The 22,293-nt window shown below is 37.8% G+C and overlaps 2 protein-coding genes across 2 annotated transcripts in view; both read right to left on the bottom strand.

Moving 5' to 3' along the window:
• Window positions 1–4,875: 4,875 nt before the first annotated feature.
• On the bottom strand, window positions 4,876–9,884 carry LOC132553090 (probable phosphoglycerate mutase). The gene is made up of 6 exons (XM_060217301.1): window positions 9,714–9,884; window positions 9,113–9,322; window positions 8,666–8,749; window positions 8,290–8,388; window positions 7,901–8,009; window positions 4,876–5,607 (listed from the first exon to the last, which is right to left on the bottom strand). The coding sequence occupies exons 1-6, from the start codon at window positions 9,843–9,845 to the stop codon at window positions 5,483–5,485; spliced, it is 759 nt and encodes a 252-aa protein (XP_060073284.1). The 5' UTR covers window positions 9,846–9,884; the 3' UTR covers window positions 4,876–5,482.
• A 7,998-nt stretch (window positions 9,885–17,882) lies between these two features.
• Window positions 17,883–22,293, bottom strand: part of LOC132553085 (uncharacterized) — a 38,649-nt gene continuing 34,238 nt past the window's right edge. The window contains exons 3-5 of the mRNA XM_060217296.1: window positions 20,690–20,841; window positions 19,879–19,992; window positions 17,883–19,749 (exon numbers count right to left, since the gene is read on the bottom strand). Of these exons, the coding sequence (XP_060073279.1) occupies window positions 19,459–19,749; window positions 19,879–19,992; window positions 20,690–20,841 (557 nt within the window). The 3' untranslated portion in view covers window positions 17,883–19,458. The remainder of the gene's footprint in view (window positions 19,750–19,878; window positions 19,993–20,689; window positions 20,842–22,293) is intronic.

Here is a 22,293-nt window from a genome sequence, read left to right as displayed (position 1 = left end):
TATATTGTAAAAATAGCATACAGTATATTGTAAAAATAGCACACAGTATATTGTAAAAATAGCATACAGTATATTGTAAAAATAGCACACAGTATATTGTAAAAACAGTATACAGTATATTGTAAAAATAGCATACAGTATATTGTAAAAACAGTATACAGTATATTGTAAAAACAGTATACAGTATATTGTAAAAATAGCACACAGTATATTGTAAAAATAGCATACAGTATATTGTAAAAACAGTATACAGTATATTGTAAAAACAGTATACACACAGTATATTGTAAAAATAGCATACAGTATATTGTAAAAACAGTGTACAGTATATTGTAAAAACAGTGTACAGTATATTGTAAAAACAGCATACAGTATATTGTAAAAATAGCATACAGTATATTGTAAAAATAGCTACAGTATATTGTAAAAACAGTATACAGTATATTGTAAAAACAGTATACAGTATATTGTAGAAACAGTATACAGTATATTGTAAAAATAGCATACAGTATATTGTAAAAATAGCATACAGTATATTGTAAAAACAGTATACAGTATATTGTAAAAACAGTATACAGTATATTGTAAAAACAGTATACAGTATATTGTAAAAATAGCATACAGTATATTGTAAAAATAGCACACAGTATATTGTAAAAATAGCATACAGTATATTGTAAAAACAGTGTACAGTATATTGTAAAAACAGTATACAGTATATTGTAAAAACAGTATACAGTATATTGTAAAAACAGTATACAGTATATTGTAAAAACAGTATACAGTATATTGTAAAAACAGTATACAGTAAAAAGAAGATTACAGTTTACTATGTTTATTGCAAGTATGCGGTATCAGTGAAGGGAAATTTGTGAGGTGGAGAATTTGATGTGAAACTGTGTCGACAGTTACATGTACTTGTTAAAGCAGGTTTGGAAGATTTTCTGAACACTGATAAATTTTCTTGTGCTGTTGTATGTAACGTGAACTGCTTTTTCTTTTCCCTGAACTTGAGACAGTTAGGGAAATGAGATTTATGAATATTTCATGTGTGCTTGGCTCTTGTACATGTATGTATGTTTGGGATTGTAAGAGGAGTGTCTTTTCAATGTTTTGTCCATTTTTTATTCCAGATACAGTAGTTTTGATTAGTCATACATGCATGTTTACCGGGGAAATTGTTCCAAATTTAAAACTCTTCATTCCTGTATAAGTTGTTATGAAATTATACCAATAATGAATGTTGATTCATATATTTTATCCCTGCAATTTTTCATTTTTTATCATGGTGTCCTTTTGGAACATTTTCCCTGACTTAAGAATGTATCATTTAATAGAAGAACATTGTTCTCCGTGATTATTTGAAACATTACACATGTAAACATTATTTTAAGAAATGTTTTGTATTTATTGTCCACAACTTAAGCACCATAACCTTATCTTACTCGCCCCTATTTTACTTCACCAGAAAACTTGTGTCGCAATTTCAATAAACATCTCTCCACAAAACGCTAGGCTCTAACTGCAGTTGGTTCATGTTCTCTGAATCATGCGCATCATTCTTGAGTTATTCAGACTTTACTCTGTCAGAAATAGGAATGTTGTGGCAGTATAGCAATAACTTTAATCGCATGAATAATGCATAAAATAGATCACATTTGGTATTCAGAAAAAATTCACAATGTCATGAGAAAAAACTAACGTTAAATATATAAAAGATGTTAATGTTTTAGGTACTGATATTGTTACAGTAATTTTCTTTTTCCTTTCTTTGATGAAAATCTTACTTTATCTGGTAAACAAGTAAAGCTTCTGTATTTGTACCTGGATTGAACCAAGTTTTTGCTATCAATATTTGTACATTTAGATGGAGAAGATGCCAGAAAACTGATAACTAAAATACTATTTGTGTTGCCAAATTTGGACAATAGCAATTCTTTTCCACAAGATTAATAGCAGGTAGTCAGAGAGATTGGAAATTTTGTATATATCACCAATTCATACTGCTTTCAGTATGACATTATATATAATTTTTTCTCTAGATCTGTAAAACTGCTCCAGACAACAGAATCTATTTATGTATATATGAAATTTTCCATTCTGGATATTTAATGACAGTATTTTGGGGGTTGCCTTTGTAAGGTGTAATTAAGGCTTCTATAGAAAAAATCTGCTCTGTAATTTTGCCTGAAATACTATTTTATCACTTCCACATCTTGTTATCACTCATCTGGAAGAAATGAATCAAACCATTGCTAGTCCTTACTGATTCACCAGAAACTATGTGAAAATTGGATGTTGTTTCTGACGTCATGGCAAGATAACATGGGTTTCGCTTTAGTTATTAATTTCTAGTCAACCAATAAAAACAAGGATTATAGGATTTTTGCTTGTAGTGAATTTAGAGAAATAAAAGCATGTCTAAACATGTCTTTCATCATGTGGATATTCTTATGAATATTGTAATCAGACTTAGTTCTCATTGTTTTCAAACAGTATGCACTCATGCTTGTTGGACTTGAACTACCACAGAAAGTAGTCATTTTAGTTCAACTTGGTAGAAACTCTCAGAGGTTACAGATTATAATAAATTGTAAGAGAAGATTGTTTTGTCTTCAAAGTAACATCAATGGTGTAAAAGATGATTAGATAAGGTTAAACATCATGAAAATGACCTCTTCCAAAGTAAAGTAATTTGAAGTTTACAAAATGAAAAAAATGTTCAGATCTATTGAATTGTGAACATGATTCAAATTATTTCACCAGATCACCTGATCTTTGTACCATTTTTTTTTTTTTTTTTTTCTCAAAGGTTAAGATATTTTATTTCATCTTCGATTACCCAAAAATAACACCCAGCAAATATGTAAAAGATAATAATAAATCACTTATATTTCAGGTGGGATTTATTTTCACATTAAGAAACAAGGATAGTCAATTGCGAATTCAAATCCTTCATGATTGTTTTTGTAGAAGAACAACTCTGGATAGTATTCCATGTTGATTTGGTAACTGATATCAGTCTTTAACAGTCCTGGTTTCCAATAGCTCATCATTTGTGAATTTAAAGTAATTTCCTGGTGGTCAGTGTTTGCAAACTCATGTATTCACAAAATCTATGTGATTTACATTTTTTGAGAAAATTGAAAGTGAAAGTCTTTATAAGCAGGAAAATTTTCTTTTAAAAAAATCTTTTTAATGGGATATGGCATAAATATGACCAGTAATATCAGTCTCACACCGTTACAACAAAATTAATCATAATACTCTCAAAATTTTACTACAGAATTTCACGTAATTTCTTATCCTGAAAAAAAACGGTGTCAAATATTTGATATTGTAAGCTTCAGATGTAGAATTATGAACAGATTTTACCCATGATGTATTGACATAGTTCAGTTAACATTTATAATTATGTATATTAAAACTAAAAAAAAAATCATATTTGTCCTTTCCTTATCGTAACAACCTCCTGTAAAGTTTAATACTTGTATCTGAACAATCATTACAATCTTATACTGTACCATAAACACTGTTGTATGATACCATTGATGATACTTTATACATGTGATAAGAAATATCCTGAGAATGATGAAGTTTTCAGGACAGATTTTGTGCATGCTTCACTTGCCTGCAGTGCTGCAATCCTTGTGTAAGCCTAGTTCAGAAATTATTGTAGGAGAGGAAGGAAGCAGAACTGAAGAATCTATTGTATATGATGTGTTAGATGCTGTGCTTCAGAAAATACAGTACTCCAGAAACAGTTTTATCAGACGCAGTGCTGTAATTTCTTTTTAAGGCTACTAGATCCTTTTGTATGTTAGGGAAAGGAAGAAATGTTATTGCAGACTGCTTCATTCAATTACTAATCCCAGTAGACGTTTTAAGAAATATACAGCTGGCATTAAGACAAAGCTTCCTTCCTATTTGGTACAGTAACATTTGAAGTAGTGCTTACTATGTTCTTTTTAAGAATAAAATATGGTCAATATCAGACATTGTTTTGTCTTATTTGATTTCCAAACACATAAGTGACATGTTTGTTGCTATCATATAATTAGTATTCAGTGGCCTCAGCTCAGCAGTGACCGTGTATAGTGTCCTCAGTTCTGTGGTGTCCTCAGCTCAGTAGTGACCATGTATCCAGTGTCCTCAGTTCTGTGGTGTCCTCAGCTTAGCAGTGACCATGTATCCAGTGTCCTCAGTTCTGTGGTGTCCTCAGCTCAGCAGTGACCGTGTATCCAGCGTCCTCAGTTCTGTGGTGTCCACAGCTCAGCAGTGACCGTGTATCCAGTGTCCTCAGTTCTGTGATGTCCTCAGCTCAGTAGTTACCGTGTATCCATGTCCTCAGTTCTGTGGTGTCCACAGCTCAGCAGTGACCATGTATCCAGTGTCCTCAGTTCTGTGGTGTCCTCAGTTCAGCAGTGACCGTGTATCCAGTGTCCTCAGCTCAGCAGTGACCATGTATCCAGTGTCCTCAGCTCAGCAGTGATCGTGTATCCAGTGTACTCAGTTCTGTGGTGTCCTCAGCTTTGTAGTATCTTAGTATTCAGCGCTCTCAGCTCTGTGTATAATTGTTACCTACTGTATGGTAACTGTCCTTGATGCTATAAACAATCTATATACATTTATCAAGGATTCTGTTGAACTGGAATTGACCATTTTCACAACAAGGGACCATGGAGTGTCTTATTATATGAGAACATTCTATCTGGTACTTCTCAAGAAGGAGTGATATGGGCAGACAGGCTGACAATGGATAGGAGTATTTTGAACAGCCTGACATTTAACAATGGTGTGCTCTCTTAATTTGGTAGAGACCTATTGCTAAATTTTTATTCAAAGATATATCTGTATAAAAAACACAGAACTTCATTATTCTGAATTCAACACTTTAATACATCTATCCAACAGTAAACCTAGATTAATAAAGTATAAGATTATGCAAGGTTTGCTAGCTGACAAGACAATGGAATGGATGGAACAGCGGACACCAATTTTGACAAAGGGTAAGTAATTAAATCAGTGCCATTGTTTCTTTAATATCTTTACAGCATTAAGCTTTCTGCAGGGAGCAAACTAAACATACCAGAAAATAGTGGGGGAGACAAGGTTTTGGATAGCATCATAAATAACAGAAATAAGGACATAAATGACAACAAAACACATCTTTATAAATAATCTCTGTACATAAATGCTCTCCACAGAATCTACTTTTAAAAAGGAGTACTGGAGTTAATTGTAGCATTGTTGAATACAATAATAAGTAACAAGCCTCTAGCAGCCGTCAGTAAGTGGTACCACAGTCTATCCTAGTGTACTATAATTGTACATATCTTATGGCATCTTAAACATATCAATCAACAAAATGTGTACATTTTGACAAATGTACCAAACGAAACAATAGTTCAATTTTGAGTCTCTGTAACAATGCATCAAACTGCTGGCAGATCACTGTCTTCTGTGTACATTGTTACCATGACTACTGTTTAGCCTTGCCCTGGTTGGCTACTTTCTCCATTGCAGCCTTGACCTGAGCTTCATCAGCTAAGTAGTAATGTTTCACTGGCTTGATGTCAGCAGTGAGCTCGTAAACGAGTGGAATACCTGTCAAAGGATTTAATTAGTAACATTCAGTTATCAAGAACAGTAGATATGTAAATTATGAACATCCTGCCTTGTCCATTAATGTATATCTGATCGAACCTGCCCTAAAGGTCACCTATGAACAAATACCTGTGTATGAAGGTCAGATGTAATACAATTTATAGTAAATGAACCTCTATCTATAAATCACCTGTCAATCAAGGTCATTTTTCCATGATGTTTCGAAGAATAGTTTGAGTGAGTGCAACTTATATTGTGCACAAACCACTATAGAATACTGAAACTTTGCAGACAAGGTCTTATTTTCAATGTATCTATGACTTAAACATAACTTACTTTTCAGTATTTGTTTTGCACAAATATTTAAACAACTGTGAAAGGAAAAGGCCATAAAACTGTATGGATTAGGTGGAGTGCAGTAAAATATTAACTTCAATATCATATCATTCATACAAGTTCTTCATCCTATCATCGATCTGTAACATTTCAGATCAGTTTTGGCTTTAATGATATATATCAATAGCTGTCAGTATCTAGACATTTTGTTTGGTGTCATCTGTTTGAGGATTGTTTTCTACTCTCTGTACTAGAATAACATTATTTATTTACATCGTGGTAACTACTGATAAATACTGACATTGGGGGTGATAAGCTTCATTTAGAGACTATGGAATTCAGATATTTATCGTGATACACAAAATTGACAATATGCTTTCTAAACAACACAGCCTTGGAATTTTGTGCTATTGTGAAAACTATAGAAAAAGACCACACAAAAAAAGTTACCAATGGATAGAAAATTCCATATGATACATCCTATCAAGTTTTTGACAAGCATATAAAAAGTCTAACCCCAACTTTAATGGTAGGAATAATGATTTCTCTTATATTCTGAGAGGGAGATATTGAGATCTCAATTGAGGAATAAGAACATTCTTTTCTCATCTGTAATGATACCCCACCTGAAACAGTGCTACAATAGTTCTCATATGTGAGGAATTATCTAGACTGAATTCTCACCTGTAAGGGATATTTTATGCCACATTTGTCAATCATTTGTCTGATTTAAAATCTTAATTCTCTCTATGTACACTGAAATCTCACCTGTCTGACACTTAATTATCTCTTTGTACACTCTAATCTCACCTGTCTGGCTCTTAATTCTCTCTATGTACACTGAAATCTCACCTGTCTAGCTCTTAATTCTCTCTTTGTGCACTTAAATCTCACCTGCCTGGGTATTTATTCTCTCTATGTACACTGAAATCTCACCTGTCTAGCTCTTAATTCTCTCTATATACACTGAAATCTCACCTGTCTAGCTCTTAATTCTCTCTATGTACACTGAAATCTCACCTGTCTAGCTCTTAATTCTCTCTATATACACTGAAATCTCACCTGTCTGGCTCTTACTTCTCTCTGTGTACACTGAAATCTCACCTGCCTAGCTCTTAATTCTCTCTGTGTACACTGAAATCTCACCTGTCTAGCTCTTACTTCTCTCTATGTACACTGAAATCTCACCTGTCTGGCTCTTACTTCTCTCTGTGTACACTGAAATCTCACCTGTCTAGCTCTTAATTCTCTCTATGTACACTGAAATCTCACCTGTCTAGCTCTTACTTCTCTCTATGTACACTGAAATCTCACCTGTCTGGCTCTTACTTCTCTCTGTGTACACTGAAATCTCACCTGTCTAGCTCTTAATTCTCTCTATGTACACTGAAATCTCACCTGTCTAGCTCTTAATTCTCTCTATGTACACTGAAATCTCACCTGTCTGACACTTAATTCTATCATTGTACACTGAAATCTCACCAGTCTGGCTCTTACTTCTCTCTATGTACACTGAAATCTCACCTGTCTAGCTCTTAATTCTCTCTTTGTACACTTAAATCTCACCTGCCTGGGTATTAATTCTCTCTATGTACACTGAAATCTCACCTGTCTAGTTCTTAATTCTCTCTATATACACTGAAATCTCACCTGTCTAGCTCTTAATTCTCTCTATGTCCACTGAAATCTCACCTGTCTGATGCTTAATTCTCTCTTTGTACACTGAAATCTCACCTGTCTGGCTCTTACTTCTCTCTATGTACACTGAAATCTCACCTGTCTAGCTCTTAATTCTGGGTATTAATCCTTATCTCTCTGTACACCTACATTGTAAATCTCACCTGCCAGTGTAATAACCCTCTTCTCTATGTACTCTGAAATCTCAGCTGTGCTAGTATCTGTTCTCATCTCTATGTACAGTGAAATGTCCCCAAAGGTTAATAAATGAAAAGTTCACCTGTTGGAATATTTAGTTCTGGAATCTCTTCATCAGAAATCTTGTCCAGGTATTTGACCAAGGCTCTCAGACTGTTGCCGTGAGCTGAGATCAGAATCCTCTGTCCAGACTACAACAAACAAAACATTACTGCTGCTCTTTATCCCTATAAATCTTTATCACTTGAAGTCTCTCTCATTCTGTCTCACTTAAGCTCTTTGTAACTTTCAATCTTTACAGCTAATCAGTACTTAATCACTGCAGTTGGCAAAGTCTCTGGACACACATTAACAATATGATATTATAATTTTTCCAAGCTTGATCAAATCTATTAAAATGATAGCACAATCCAGTTAGATTTGACACACATTTGACCTGTATTGACTTGTGTAATATTTCCTATATCTTACCTTGATAGTTGGGACAATGACGTCATGCCAGTAAGGCAATACTCGAGCCACAGTGTCCTTTAGACATTCACACCTGGGAACAACTGAGGCATCCAGATGCTGAAATATCAGGTTTAGAATTGTTTTTATCAAAAGCACCATTACATAATTTGCAGCGATATCTAAAATGTTTTATTAAATAAGTTTGATAACTGATGAAATAAAGTTGCATGGATTCTTATGAAAAGATGTTGAATTTTTAGATTCTAGTTAATAAGATTTCTGATTTCATTTAACATGGACATACTGATGATAAATAACACATACCATCAATGATTTTATATACAATAATACTGAATTATTATTGAGTTCTTCCATCATGGAACCAAATACCTACAGTATATTTTGGGTCATTAGAAGAAAGTCTTTCATCTCCATTCTCCAAAGCTGGAGGAGGTACATCATATGATCGTCTCCAAATCTGAAATTATTTACAACAACAAAGTCAGAATCTGTTATGCCTAATCAGACTGTATGTATTCAGAGAATAGCCAAAAAACAACATAAAATTAAGTCTGGTAAAAACAAGATGAAATTCACAAAATCTATTAAAATGCTTAAGGAAACATTATAGTATTTATGGTCCCAGACATGATTTTGGAAATTTCTTTATTCGTAATACCTTTATGTTTGAATTATCACACATCAATAAAGAATATCATTAAATTTTGGAAACTCATGAGACCTCCAATACTGTTTCATTTTTCCCATATCTAACTGGAAGTTGGAACTTATTTTTAAGAAAAATCAGATAAAAAGTGTCTGAATCAGTGACAATGATAACCTTGACTTGTGCTTCTCCATGTTTGGCTGCAGTCTCGGCCTTATTAAGACCTTGCAGTCCTCCATAGTGACGCTCATTTAACCGCCAGTGCCTAGTGACGGGGATCCAGTGGTTATCCATCTCATTCTGAACCAGGTACAGAGTCTTAATCGCTCGCTTTAACACACTGGTGAAGGCTACGTCAAACACAAACCCTTTCTCCTTCAACATCTGTAACAAGTAAAATCAAACGCTTCAGCTTCAGTAATCCATTTATATGTAAGGTTAAGACATTGGTTGTCATGATTAACATTTAAGTTCTAGTTCTGTCTAAGTGAAATGTACAGTGACTGCTTTGTGTGTGAGCTCAGTGCTGAGATGCATCTGTAGAATATAGGTCACAGTTACTTTATTTTGCCTTATTTTCATTAGGGGACTTGATTCTAACACCATTTTGTTACTGTGCTATGTGTTACATATTTATGTCAGCGTCGTATGACTCTGAAATGTGTTTGTTTACTTAAGATGCTTAAGATTAACGGTTTAATAGACCCTGTCAATGACTAAATGTTAAAAATGCTTCGGCACTTCACACTGCCACTTTTGTTTGACAGAAACTCACCTGTCCAGCATTTCTTGCCTCCTCGCATCCTTGCTCTGACAAATCTGCATCAAACCAGCCACAGAATTTGTTCAACTTATTCCATTCACTTTCTCCGTGCCTGACCAATACGATGGTGTATTTTGTAGTCATCTTGCCTGATAATGGTGTGTTTCGTCTAATCGACCTTCAGCTGTACCGGCAATGACGACCTTGACTTCACCAAGGTTGCACTTCCGATATACATGATCATCCGATATTTGTTAGAGTTACTTCCCTTTATACACGCACACGCTCTCGAGCAGTAAACTTGATATATTTTAATATATTTTGGGGGTCGTGAGGGAAGGGGGTTTGTGGATTTACCCAACATTCAGAAAAGAAGGATAGAAATGCTAATGTGAATCACAAAAATAAAATTGTACAATACAGACGCATTTTATTCTGTTAATTGTTGTTCGGTGTAAAATATCAAATATCTTCAGATGTGAAACGTCACAAGACAAATCCAAGCACCTAACCAGGGACGTCCCTGACCTAACTAAGTACAGCATGTTTTGTTTGAACCTTCAGATTTGATAGATCCAGAGCAGTAACTAGCAAAACATTTTGTAATTCTCTACCTTTCTAAAATCGCTCGGTGGGTCGATTCCTTACCTGGAAGGCTTCAAACCTGTGACATGATTGTGTCCTTGGGCAGGTACTTTACCCTAATTGCTTTGAATAACATGCGACAGACCTCTCGTATGTTGTTCGGCGAGGTATCCACAAGCTGATACCAGGAAACCCACCTTTAAATGACACTGACAGTTCATGGGACAATAAACCCAAGAAATAATCGAACCCATGAAAGTTTTCTCCACCTGAAACTATTACTCTCCTTACCTGTGACAAATCAACTGTTCTCTTTCTTGAAATTGTTGACTTGTCAACTGTATACTACCATATCAAATGATTTAGTAAACAGGTTTAAATAATGTTCATTTTTATGAAAACATCTCTTGTATGGATCATTCCGATATTTCCCCTTTTGTTGTAGAAAACAAACAAGCCAAGTTGCTTTGATACTTTTATACACAAGTTTAAGAAGCGATCGTTGACATATACAATATCGATTTTTAACAGCTTTACAACCTATACCCTCCCGACCGCTTTTTTTTTCAAATTAATACGTATCACATTATCATTGTCTTTCTTTCCTTTTGTTAAAATCTTACGCGTGGCAAAGAGCATATCTTCTTAAACAATCCTCTCAGAGGTGTAAAATCGACATCTGGAGATTTCCAGTATTGACTCTGAACAAACACCAATCCGAGCTAGTATACCGTATTGTATGCCTCTAGTGGTTGTCCTTCTTTATTATATGTAGTACAGAGACTTGACTGCACGCAATGGGGTGCTAATATTAGATTTCTGTTGAGATTAAATGGTAGGAATCCTCACATAAATTTCACAGTGACACATGAATGACAAGGACCCTCCACAACCAGTTACATTACAGTTTTCCTTGTCATATGATGCTCTTCACAACACAAGGAATTATCAATCATCAGTTGTATTGCTTGTGTTGCCTTTCTTTTTATCGGAGTGTGTGTGTGTGTGTGTGTGTGTGTGGGGGGGGGGGGGCTTTCTGTTTGTCTTTTATCGGAGGTGGATGGGGGGTGCTAGGTTGCTGCCGAACTTGGCTACTTAGTCCACGTTTTTACTTGTCTCTCTCATATTAAGATTGTGTAAAAGGTGATGTCATTTTCAATATGTTTAATATTCGACATTAATTAACTTGCCAACGTTAATATATGTACAGTGATACTATCCACACGACATACAATAGCAAGAAGACATGATCATATATGTAAGTGTTATAAGGTGATATTACAAGGGATTTATGAAACGAGCCTCGATATTTTCATTTCACCGAGCCTCTTGACTGTGAAAAAATTCCTGGTGAGGTTCATAGTGATCTCATTGAGATTTTTTTGTATGAAGCCTCATGTGTTTGAAGCTCGCTTGTTTGTCTGCTCGTTCCATTGTTCATACTTTGTTCTCATTTGAGAACGTGACATTACTTACTTGGATTGACCGAGGTTTACATGGCGGGTGTCGTCGGCAAAGCAGAAGATGCTTATTAAGACGCTTATTCTTCCGGAACTCCTGGTCTTATTCTCCTGGTGCTTTTTCAGGAATCCATGTGTAAATATTTGTTTTGTTCATGTTTTGTCCATTTTTATTGAATTAGAATTTTAATTATGATTATATTTACATATTGGTATATTCATGCTTGAAACCTTTGTGGCGCCTTAACCAAACTAAAATTCCGCTGGGTCATATTTTCATGTGTAATGATATACAATTATTGATCTTTTTAGGAAAATATGCGAAAAAGTCAACATGAGAAAGTTGATATTCCTCAAAGCAGCAAGTTGAATACCCTTAAGTGACTGTAGGTGTGAACTACGTTCGAATCACTTTGTATGATTTCAAAATTATGCTGAGCTACACTGTTCTCTTTGTGACATTCAATTCAAAAGTCTTCACAAAATTATTGACTATATAGCATAAAATATGTATCAAGTCCGTCTGTACAGAAAAGTACCATGCTCCCATCATTCAGCGTGTTTAAAGCTCAGTTAACACCAGTAATATCATAGACCATGCGTCTGTTATGTATCTAGATTTCGACTTTTCTTACGATCGCTTTGGACTTCCTCGGTCACCTCCCGTGCCCCAGGATTTGAGGTCCGACTTCACTGCTGGGTCCTGGAGGTACGGTGTGTGGTGCAGTGTGATGGATTGTATGGCTCTACATCATCTAGCACTTAAGTTGTATTGCAGGATTTTTGCGTTTCATATAATCTTAGATGACTCGTAAACAACCTCTCAATGAGCTTGTTACTCTTCTATTTACAAAACAATATTTCCTCCTTACAATACAAATAAGTTTCAATTTTTTTTATTATTTAACGTTGCAATTTGTAGACTTTATAATAATGGTAAAGATACAGACTCGCCTTATTCATCTTGTATTCTTAAATTTTATAATACTCATTGTAAACGAAGTTTCATTGCTACCTAGGTTACTGGTCCAGTATGGTTACAGTACGTCCGATGAACTTGGTCCATCTCCCAGACAGCAGTACGTCCGATGTTCTGGTCCATATCCCAGACAAACAGTTCGTCCAATGTACTGGTCCATCTCCCAGACAACAGTACTTACGATGTATTGGTCCATCTCCCAGACAACAGTACGTACGATGTACTGGTCCATCTCCCACCCGACAGTACGTCCGATGGATTGGTCCATCTCCCACACAACATTACGTGCGATGTACTGGTGATGTATTGGTCCATCTCCCAGACAACAGAACGTACGATGTACTGGTGATGTACTGGTCCATCTCCCACACAACATTACGTACGATGTACTGGTCCGTTTCCCACACAACATTACGTACGATGTACTGGTCCATCTCCCACACAACATTACGTACGATGTACTGGTGATGTATTGGTCCATCTCCCAGACAACAGTACGTACGATGTAATGGTCCATCTCCCAGACAAACAGTTCGTCCAATGTACTGGTCCATCTCCAAGACAAACAGTTCGTCCGATGTATTAGTCCATCTCCCACACAACAGTATGTCTGATGTATTGGTCCATCTCCCAGACAACAGTACGTCCGATGTAGTGGTCCATCTCCTAGACAACAGTACGTCCAATGTACTGGTCCATCTCCCACACAACAGTACGTACGATATTCTGGTCCATCTCCCAGACAAACAGTTCGTCCAATGTACTGGTCATCTCCCAGACAACAGTACGTCCGATGTATTGGTCCATCTCCTAGACAACAGTACGTCCGATGTATTGGTCCATTTTCCACACAACATTATGTACGGTGTACTGGTCCATCTCCCACACAACATTACGTACGATGTACTGGTCCATCTCCCAGACAACAGTACGTCCGATGTACTGGTCCATATCCCAAACAAACAGTTCGTCCAATGAACTGGTCCATCTCCCAGACAACAGTACGTACGATATTCTGGTCCATCTCCCAGACAACAGTACGTCCGATGTAGTGGTCCATCTCCTAGACAACAGTACGTCCAATGTACTGGTCCATCTCCCACACAACAGTACGTACGATGTACTGGTCCATCTCCCAGACAAACAGTTCGTCCAATGTACTGGTCATCTCCCAGACAACAGTACGTCCGATGTATTGGTCCATCTCCTAGACAACAGTACGTCCGATGTATTGGTCCATTTTCCACACAACATTATGTACGGTGTACTGGTCCATCTCCCACACAACATTACGTACGATGTACTGGTCCATCTCCCAGACAACAGTACGTCCGATGTACTGGTCCATATCCCAAACAAACAGTTCGTCCAATGAACTGGTCCATCTCCCAGACAACAGTACCTACGATATTCTGGTCCATCTCCCAGACAACAGTACGTACGATGTACTGGTCACCTCCCAGACAACAGTACGTCCGATGTATTGGTCCATCTCCCAGACAACAGTACGTCCGATGTATTGGTCCATCTCCTAGACAACAGTACGTCCGATGTATTGGTCCATTTTCCACACAACATTACGTACGATGTACTGGTGATGTATTGGTCCATCTCCCTGACAACAGTACGTCCGATGTACTGGTCCATATCCCAGACAACGGTACGTACGATGTACTGGTCCATTTCCCAGACAAACAGTTCGTCCAATGTACTGGTCATCTCCCAGATAACAGTGCGCCCGATGTATTGGTCCATCTCCCAGACAACAGTACGTACGATGTACTGGTCCATATCCCAAACAAACAGTTCGTCCAATGAACTGGTCCATCTCCCAGACAACAGTACGTCCGATGTATTGGTCCATCTCCTAGACAACAGTACGTCCGATGTATTGGTCCATTTTCCACACAACATTACGTACGGTGTACTGGTCCATCTCCCACACAACATTACGTACGATGTACTGGTCCATCTCCCAGACAACAGTACGTCCGATGTACTGGTCCATCTCCCAGACAACAGTACGTCCGATGTACTGGTCCATCTACCAGACAACAGTACGTCCGATGTACTGGTCCATCTCCTAGACAACAGTACGTCCGATATATTGGTCCATTTTCCACACAACATTACGTACGATGTACTGGTCCATCTCCCACACAACATTACGTACGGTGTACTGGTCCATCTCCCACACAACATTACGTACGATGTACTGGTCCATCTACCAGACAACAGTACGTCCGATGTACTGGTCCATATCCCAAACAAACAGTTCGTCCAATGAACTGGTCCATCTCCCAGACAACAGTACGTCCGATGTACTGGTCCATCTCCCAGACAAACAGTTCGTATCCAAAACAACAGAAAGTACAATTAAATGGTCCAATAACCAAACAACATTAAGTACGGTGTACTGGTCCATATCCCACACAACATTACGTACGATGTACTGGTCCATCTTGTACCCATCTCCCAGACAAACAGTTCGTCCAATGTACTGGTCCATCTCCCAGACAACAGTACGTCCGATGTACTGGTCCATCTCCCAGACATTCCTCACGGCGAATGTACTTGTCACGTCCGAGACAACTCTACGTCCGATGTATTGGTCCATCTCCCAGACAACAGTACGTCCGATGTATTGGTCCATCTCCCAGACAACAGTACGTCCGATGTATTGGTCCATCTCCCAGACAACAGTACGTCCTATGTACTGGTCCATCTCCCAGACAACAATACGTCCGATGTACTTGGTCCATCTCCCTCCAGTACAACATATACGTACCGATGTACTGGTCCATTTCCCACACAACATTACGTATCTCCCAGATGTATTGGTCCATCTCCCAGACAACAGTACGTCCGATGTATTGGTCCATCTCCCAGACAACAGTACGTCCGATGTACTGGTCCATATCCCAAACAAACAGTTCGTCCAATGAACTGGTCCATCTCCCAGACAACAGTACGTCCGATGTATTGGTCCATCTCCTAGACAACAGTACGTCCGATGTATTGGTAAATTTTCCACACAACATTACGTACGGTGTACTGGTCCATCTCCCACACAACATTACGTACGATGTACTGGTCCATCTACCAGACAACAGTACGTCCGATGTACTGGTCCATCTCCCAGACAAACAGTTCGTCCAATGTACTGGTCATCTCCCAGACAACAGTACGTCCGATGTATTGGTCCATCTCCTAGACAACAGTACGTCCGATGTATTGGTCCATTTTCCACACAACATTACGTACGGTGTACTGGTCCATCTCCCACACAACATTACGTACGATGTACTGGTCCATCTCCCAGACAACAGTACGTCCGATGTACTGGTCCATATCCCAGACAAACAGTTCGTCCAATGAACTGGTCCATCTCCCAGACAACGGTACGTACGATGTACTGGTCCATTTCCCAGACAAACAGTTCGTCCAATGTACTGGTCATCTCCCAGATAACAGTGCGCCCGATGTATTGGTCCATCTCCCAGACAACAGTACGTCCGATGTATTGGTCCATCTCCCAGACAACAGTACGTCCGATGTACTGGTCCATCTCCCAGACAACAATACGTCCGTCTCCCAAAGACAGTACGTACGATGTACTGGTGATGTACTGTTCCTCCGATGTATTGGTCCATCTCCATCTCCCTCCCAGACAACAGTACGTCCGTCTCCCATATACTGGTGATGTACTGTTCCATCTCCCTGACAACAGTACGTCCGATATACTGGTGATGTATTGGTCCATCTCACAGACAACAGTTCGTCCAATGCACTGGTCCATCTCCCAGAAAACAGTACGTACGTTGTACTGGTCCATCTCCCATACAAACAGTTCGTCCAATGCACTGGTCCATCTCCCAGACAACAATACGTCCGTCTCCCAGACGACAGTACGTACGATGTACTGGTGATGTACTGTTCCATCTCCCTGACAACAGCACGTCCGATGTACTGGTGATGTACTGGTCCATCTCCCAGACAACATCTCCCACACAACATTACGTACGATGTACTGGTGATGTATTGGTCCATCTCATAGACAAGAGTACGTACGATGTACTGGTGATGTGCTGGTCCATCTCCCAGACAACAGTACGTGCGATGTACTGGTGATGTACTGGTTCATCTCCCACACGACAGTACGTCCAATGTACTGGTGATGTACTGCACACGACAGTACGTCCGATGTACTGGTGATGTACTGGTCCATCTCCCACACGACAGTACGTCCGATGTACTGATGATGTACTGGTCCATCTTCCAAACTCTCAGCAAAGACTTCGCCATAAGGGATAGGATCACCAGTCTCATGTGAAATATGTAGGTATAACCAAGAGGCACATAGGGCTTGTATCGCTCACCTGGATTTTAAAGCCCAGCAATATCCTACATCCCTATAGGTTGGATATTTAAAATATTTCCAACTTAAAGCTCAGTCACTTAACCTCTTTGATGGGACAAAACCAATGGGTACATTCTTACATCATTACTGTCTTTTTCTTTTGATTCCAAGTAAGAGTTTATATGGTTATCAGGTTGGTATCTAAAACAAATGACCAGAAATAACGTCCCTTGAGGTGTGCCACACCCACTGGTCAATTCTAACGGAACAAATGCGTTTATCTCCTGATGTCACGCATTTATTTATATGATTATGGGGTTGGGATTTCAACTGTTTCAAAGATATCATCCAGAAATTAAGCCCAGATTGATGGTGCCATACCCAAGGGCCAGAGGGTGGGGATCTCAACTGTTTCAAAGATATACCAAGGAAACTACGTCCTCGGGGATTGTGGCTATATCTTATCTCCGGCAATCCACCTTTGATACAAAATGATTCCCCTTCACTAAAACATGATTCACACCAAATTTGAGCGAATTCCAATCATGCCTTCGGAAGGAATAGGATTTTAAAGAATTTGCTCTATATCCTCAATTGGGCCCCGCTACACAGTTTATCAAAATATGTTCCCATTTTCTCCCTAAGGATGCTTCGGACCAAATTTGGTCAAAATCCCTTCCGTCGTTCATGACAAGTATAGTTTTGTAGAAAAAGTTGGCGGACGACGGATGAAGGACGACGTGTATACTAAAAGACTACTGTAAAAGAATATTTTGATAAAGACAACAAAACAATCAAACAATACACATACTTTAATAACAAAACCAACACATTTCTTGGTTCGTTTTTACACGAATATTTAGCGCTATTGTATGATACAAATACATTTATACGTATAACGGTAGGATATACTTTGTATATATAACGTAAAGTTCATCTCGGTCGATATCTACTTACATAGATACATCCTTTAACAGTCAGCTCTCAAATAAAAATACCACTCTCAAATGTTCTTTCATTTACAGTTCCGAGTTTCCTTTAAAACAATAATTTTCTGGTTGATGTTTTCAGAATCCATCTAATTTATATTCAAATTGTTTAACACTGCTTGAATTTATAACATTCTTTAAGTCCTATCCATGTGTTGATGAATCCTCCCTGATTTGAACGATGTCTGACACTTCGCAATAACATTTCTTACTCTATCGGTCATTGTCTTGGGAAATACAGGCGAGGAATCTGAACGAGTGAAGTGTTTTCGTATTACAACTAAAATAATTTATCAGACACCTCAAATAGACAATATATATTATATACAAACTACGTCGTTTTTGAAGAGACTTATAGTCAACAAATATCTCGTTGTGTACACTCCACAACCATCTCAAAACCTTCGACAACAACGAATTATTTAAAGAGTACGTACGCACGTTCAGGAAAATATATATTATTGCTCTTCGCAATATGTTGAAAGGACTACATCTGATTCACCAAATGTATTACAAGGCACAACAAAAGTATGAATATTTCAGTTTCACTGGAAGACAAATGGTTGTCAAACTGATAACGAACACATTGGGCACACGTTGTGTCAATCATGGCACTGGCGTACATACAATTAAAGACGACACTGACAATTCGTCATGGTTCACTGATACTTCACACGTTTAATTGTTCATCATGCCACACTGACTCAAACTCTATCTTTTCACTTTTCGTCATGGTACACTGATTCCTGCCACGTTTCAATTATTCGTCACGCTACTTTGTGCAGGTTTAACTTTTCACGATACTACAATGACCTGGTCACTTCCATGTTTTTACTGTTCGTCATGCTTCACCGACTCATTCCATGTTTTAATTGATCGTCATGTTACAATGTACATTACATATATGAATTTTGATCATTTAGATCATTTAATGTACTGGTACCTATACGCTGTATTGCATTTGGATATAATAAAACTTGAAACTTGAAACACTGAGTCGTCATATGTTTCGTCACAGTACACTGCCCCATCCCATGTTATAAATATTCTTCATGGTACACTGACAACGTTCTAATCGTTCATTATGCTACCCCGATCCCTTTTTTAAAAGTTCGTCGTGCTACAAACTATCGCTATGTTTTAATTGTTCGTCATGCTTCAGTGCCCCTCCCATGCTTTACTCTTCAGCATACTCAATGGTCTCACTTTGCAGGGTTGATTGTGTCATCCTGGCTGTCAATAAAACCGTTAAAAGACGTTCTTAAGTAACTGACTTTTGCCAACCGACGTACAGACGCGTAATCTGCCTTTCTATGTACGAGAATAATCTCTTCGGTCAGAATTTCTTTGCACTATTAGCAGAATATTATATAATTCACCATCGTCATGGTGACGATGTAGTCGCCGCGTCCCAGCCGAAAGGATTCTTTGATCCTGGTGAAGGAGTGACTCTACGTCGTCTCTTGCTGCGGAATATGCGTCTTAACCTTCGGAATCGCCTCATGGTCATTGTCGATTCGGTTGTATTCGCAGGTGGAATCTCATCTGTATCCGGTGGCAGAATTGGGACCGGAATGGCGCGATTGTCCGTGGGACAATGTCCGTCAGTCACCTTGATGTCGTCAATGGCCATATCGCCCTGGTAACCACGTCCTATTATCCCCTCGAACACAATCTGTAGTAAATATAAAGAGAACATGTCAACACAGCCGATGTTAGTTTCATGGATGCTTCTAATTATGAAATAGATTGAAGTCCAAAGTTATAATACATATAACAATATTGTACTTTCTGTTTGTTTTACCTGATAACCGATGCGGGCGAGTTGTTCGGGGATAGACAACCGTGCTAGGATCCAAGTATCACCTTGGTTACCAAACGTTCTCCAAACCGCTCGATTGTCTTCTGCAGACTCCGTCTATAAAATGAGATTTAGATAAAATTTCGAGCTACAAATAACAGTGGGACAACATGCCAATACCTTTTTTCCCCACTTTCCTCTTTGGAAGTTTATTGTGTTCTTATATCATATAAAGATATTTAACCATTTCAAATGTGAACTTTGAAGTAAAATCTTATATCTGAAAGGTGACACATTTTAACTTTCTCAGACGAATAAAGTAAAAGCTAACAATAGTTACTTAAATGTTTGAAAGTATCCACGTGTCAACAAAAGCACCTGAAGAGTGCCTTTCTCTAAATATGTCGGAATAGTCGATGTAAAATAATCCCTTCATTTATTTTCTGGATATGATAGGACACTGGCAGTTGCAACAAGAGAAGCCTCACCTATCAATGTTTCGTGACGAAAAAATGTTCCCAAAGAGACGAGAAAATTCTTGATGTTTTTACTATAAGGTAAAACGGTTTTCGCTTCCCTGTCTGGTATTTGTATGCCTTTCAGATGTCATATCTTCACAATTGTGTATCAACATTAATCGTTCCTGTTGTTCTGTGAAAGTGTACTTCTAGGTATACATAATTATATAATACCTCCTCTGTGTTACTATCCAGCAGCAGTGCCTCAACTTCATACAGTGTATCTGTGCTTTTGCGAGGTAGTAGTTTTACAGTGACCAATTGTAACTTTACAAACGTACATGTAGAGAGATTACCTTAGTGTAGACGTTGAGCGTGCCCATTGTCCTGCCGTACATATGATAATAAAACTCCACACACTGCATGGTTAGGGCACGATATTTTACAGATAACAAAGAGGCGGTTTGGCCGGGTCGTCTGCCGGAGGCCTCTACGTACATAAAATGTCCTGAAAATATATCAATTAATGTATCAAAGTATTCAACACTTATCAACATTTGTTACCAGTAAAACCATCTGTAACAAAACTAATACATGTAAAGTACACAACAAACGATAATCAAATCTCGGTTCCGTTATCAGTCCAGCAAACCATTGTCACTCACAGCAAGAAATAATTGGTCACAAAAGAACGCCGTTGAAAAGGGTGTCTGAAAACTTGGTTGATGTTTGGGCCCTCGCAACAGAAAGAATCATAAAGGACGGGTAAAAAGAAAGACATCAACTGAAGGGAAACGTCCATGAAGAGCTTTCCACCAAGTTGTATACTAAATGTGAAGATGTCAATTTCCCTATTGTTATTTTTTCATTTCTGTATAGCAACAACCCTGCATCCCTAAACCATGATTGTTATATGTCGCAGTTGATTGATATTCAAGGGTCGTATATTACTAATTTCGGTCAAGATGTTGTTAACTAGCAGACAAACTCATAACATGGATTTCAATAAATGCAGATTGATGAAAAATATTGGGAATTTTCACGGTCATCACTGATCTCACTGAGAAATATTCTATTTCTTTGTGTGGTATGAAATCGGACGTAATTGATGCCTTATTCTCATTTGAGAACGTGACATTATTTTCTTGTATTAACGAAGATTTACATGGTAGGTGTCGTCGATGAAACAGAGGACACGTTCTATTCCAGAACCCCTGGTCTTATTCTCCCTGTGCTTTTTCAGGAGTCCACGTGTAAATATTTCTTTTGAACATATTTTGCCCTAGTTTTATTGAATAAGAATTTGGATTTTGACTATATTTAAATATTGGTATTTTCTGGCCTGAAACTTATGAGGCGACTTAACCAAACTAAAACTGGCTAAAATAAATACATTTGTATTGTAGTTAAATACAGTCGAAGTGATGCACTAACTCTATAATTTTGTAATTCTTAGATCTCGATAGAACGTCAAGTACGTCATTGATGATCAATCAAAATGCATCAAACAGCTGTTCTGTCTTCCCTGGATTCTCATATATCTCAGGAATTAAAGACTAGACATGGAGAAAGCGACAAAGATAAATGATAAATATACAGATAGGTAAAAATGTCCGAAACATACACATGTCGAAATACAAAGGGGAAAGCACTCGCCCAGAATTAGGTTGTTGTTGTTTTTTTCTATATTCAATATTGGAATATTTCAACATGAAGTATATTGTGTTATGTTGAATGTTATTCAGGACACATGACATGAGCACTTCTGGCCAACACCGAGGTATTGTACAAAAGACAGTATATGATACGAACAAAAATGTGAATGTAAACTGGATCACACGTGTGCTACGTCCGTCTGGTCAATTGTTTGATCAACTACGAGGGTTATATAGTGTAAAACTGGGGGATGAGCCTAGACAGTGTTAAACTGATACATGGATATACACATAAACCATCTTGA

The sequence above is a fragment of the Ylistrum balloti genome, unplaced genomic scaffold (genome assembly GCF_031769215.1).
Source record: "Ylistrum balloti isolate Yb309-2 unplaced genomic scaffold, AGI_CSIRO_Ybal_v1 Utg370296, whole genome shotgun sequence".
NCBI lineage: Eukaryota > Metazoa > Mollusca > Bivalvia > Pectinida > Pectinidae > Ylistrum > Ylistrum balloti.
This window is presented reverse-complemented; position numbering and strand designations above follow the sequence as displayed.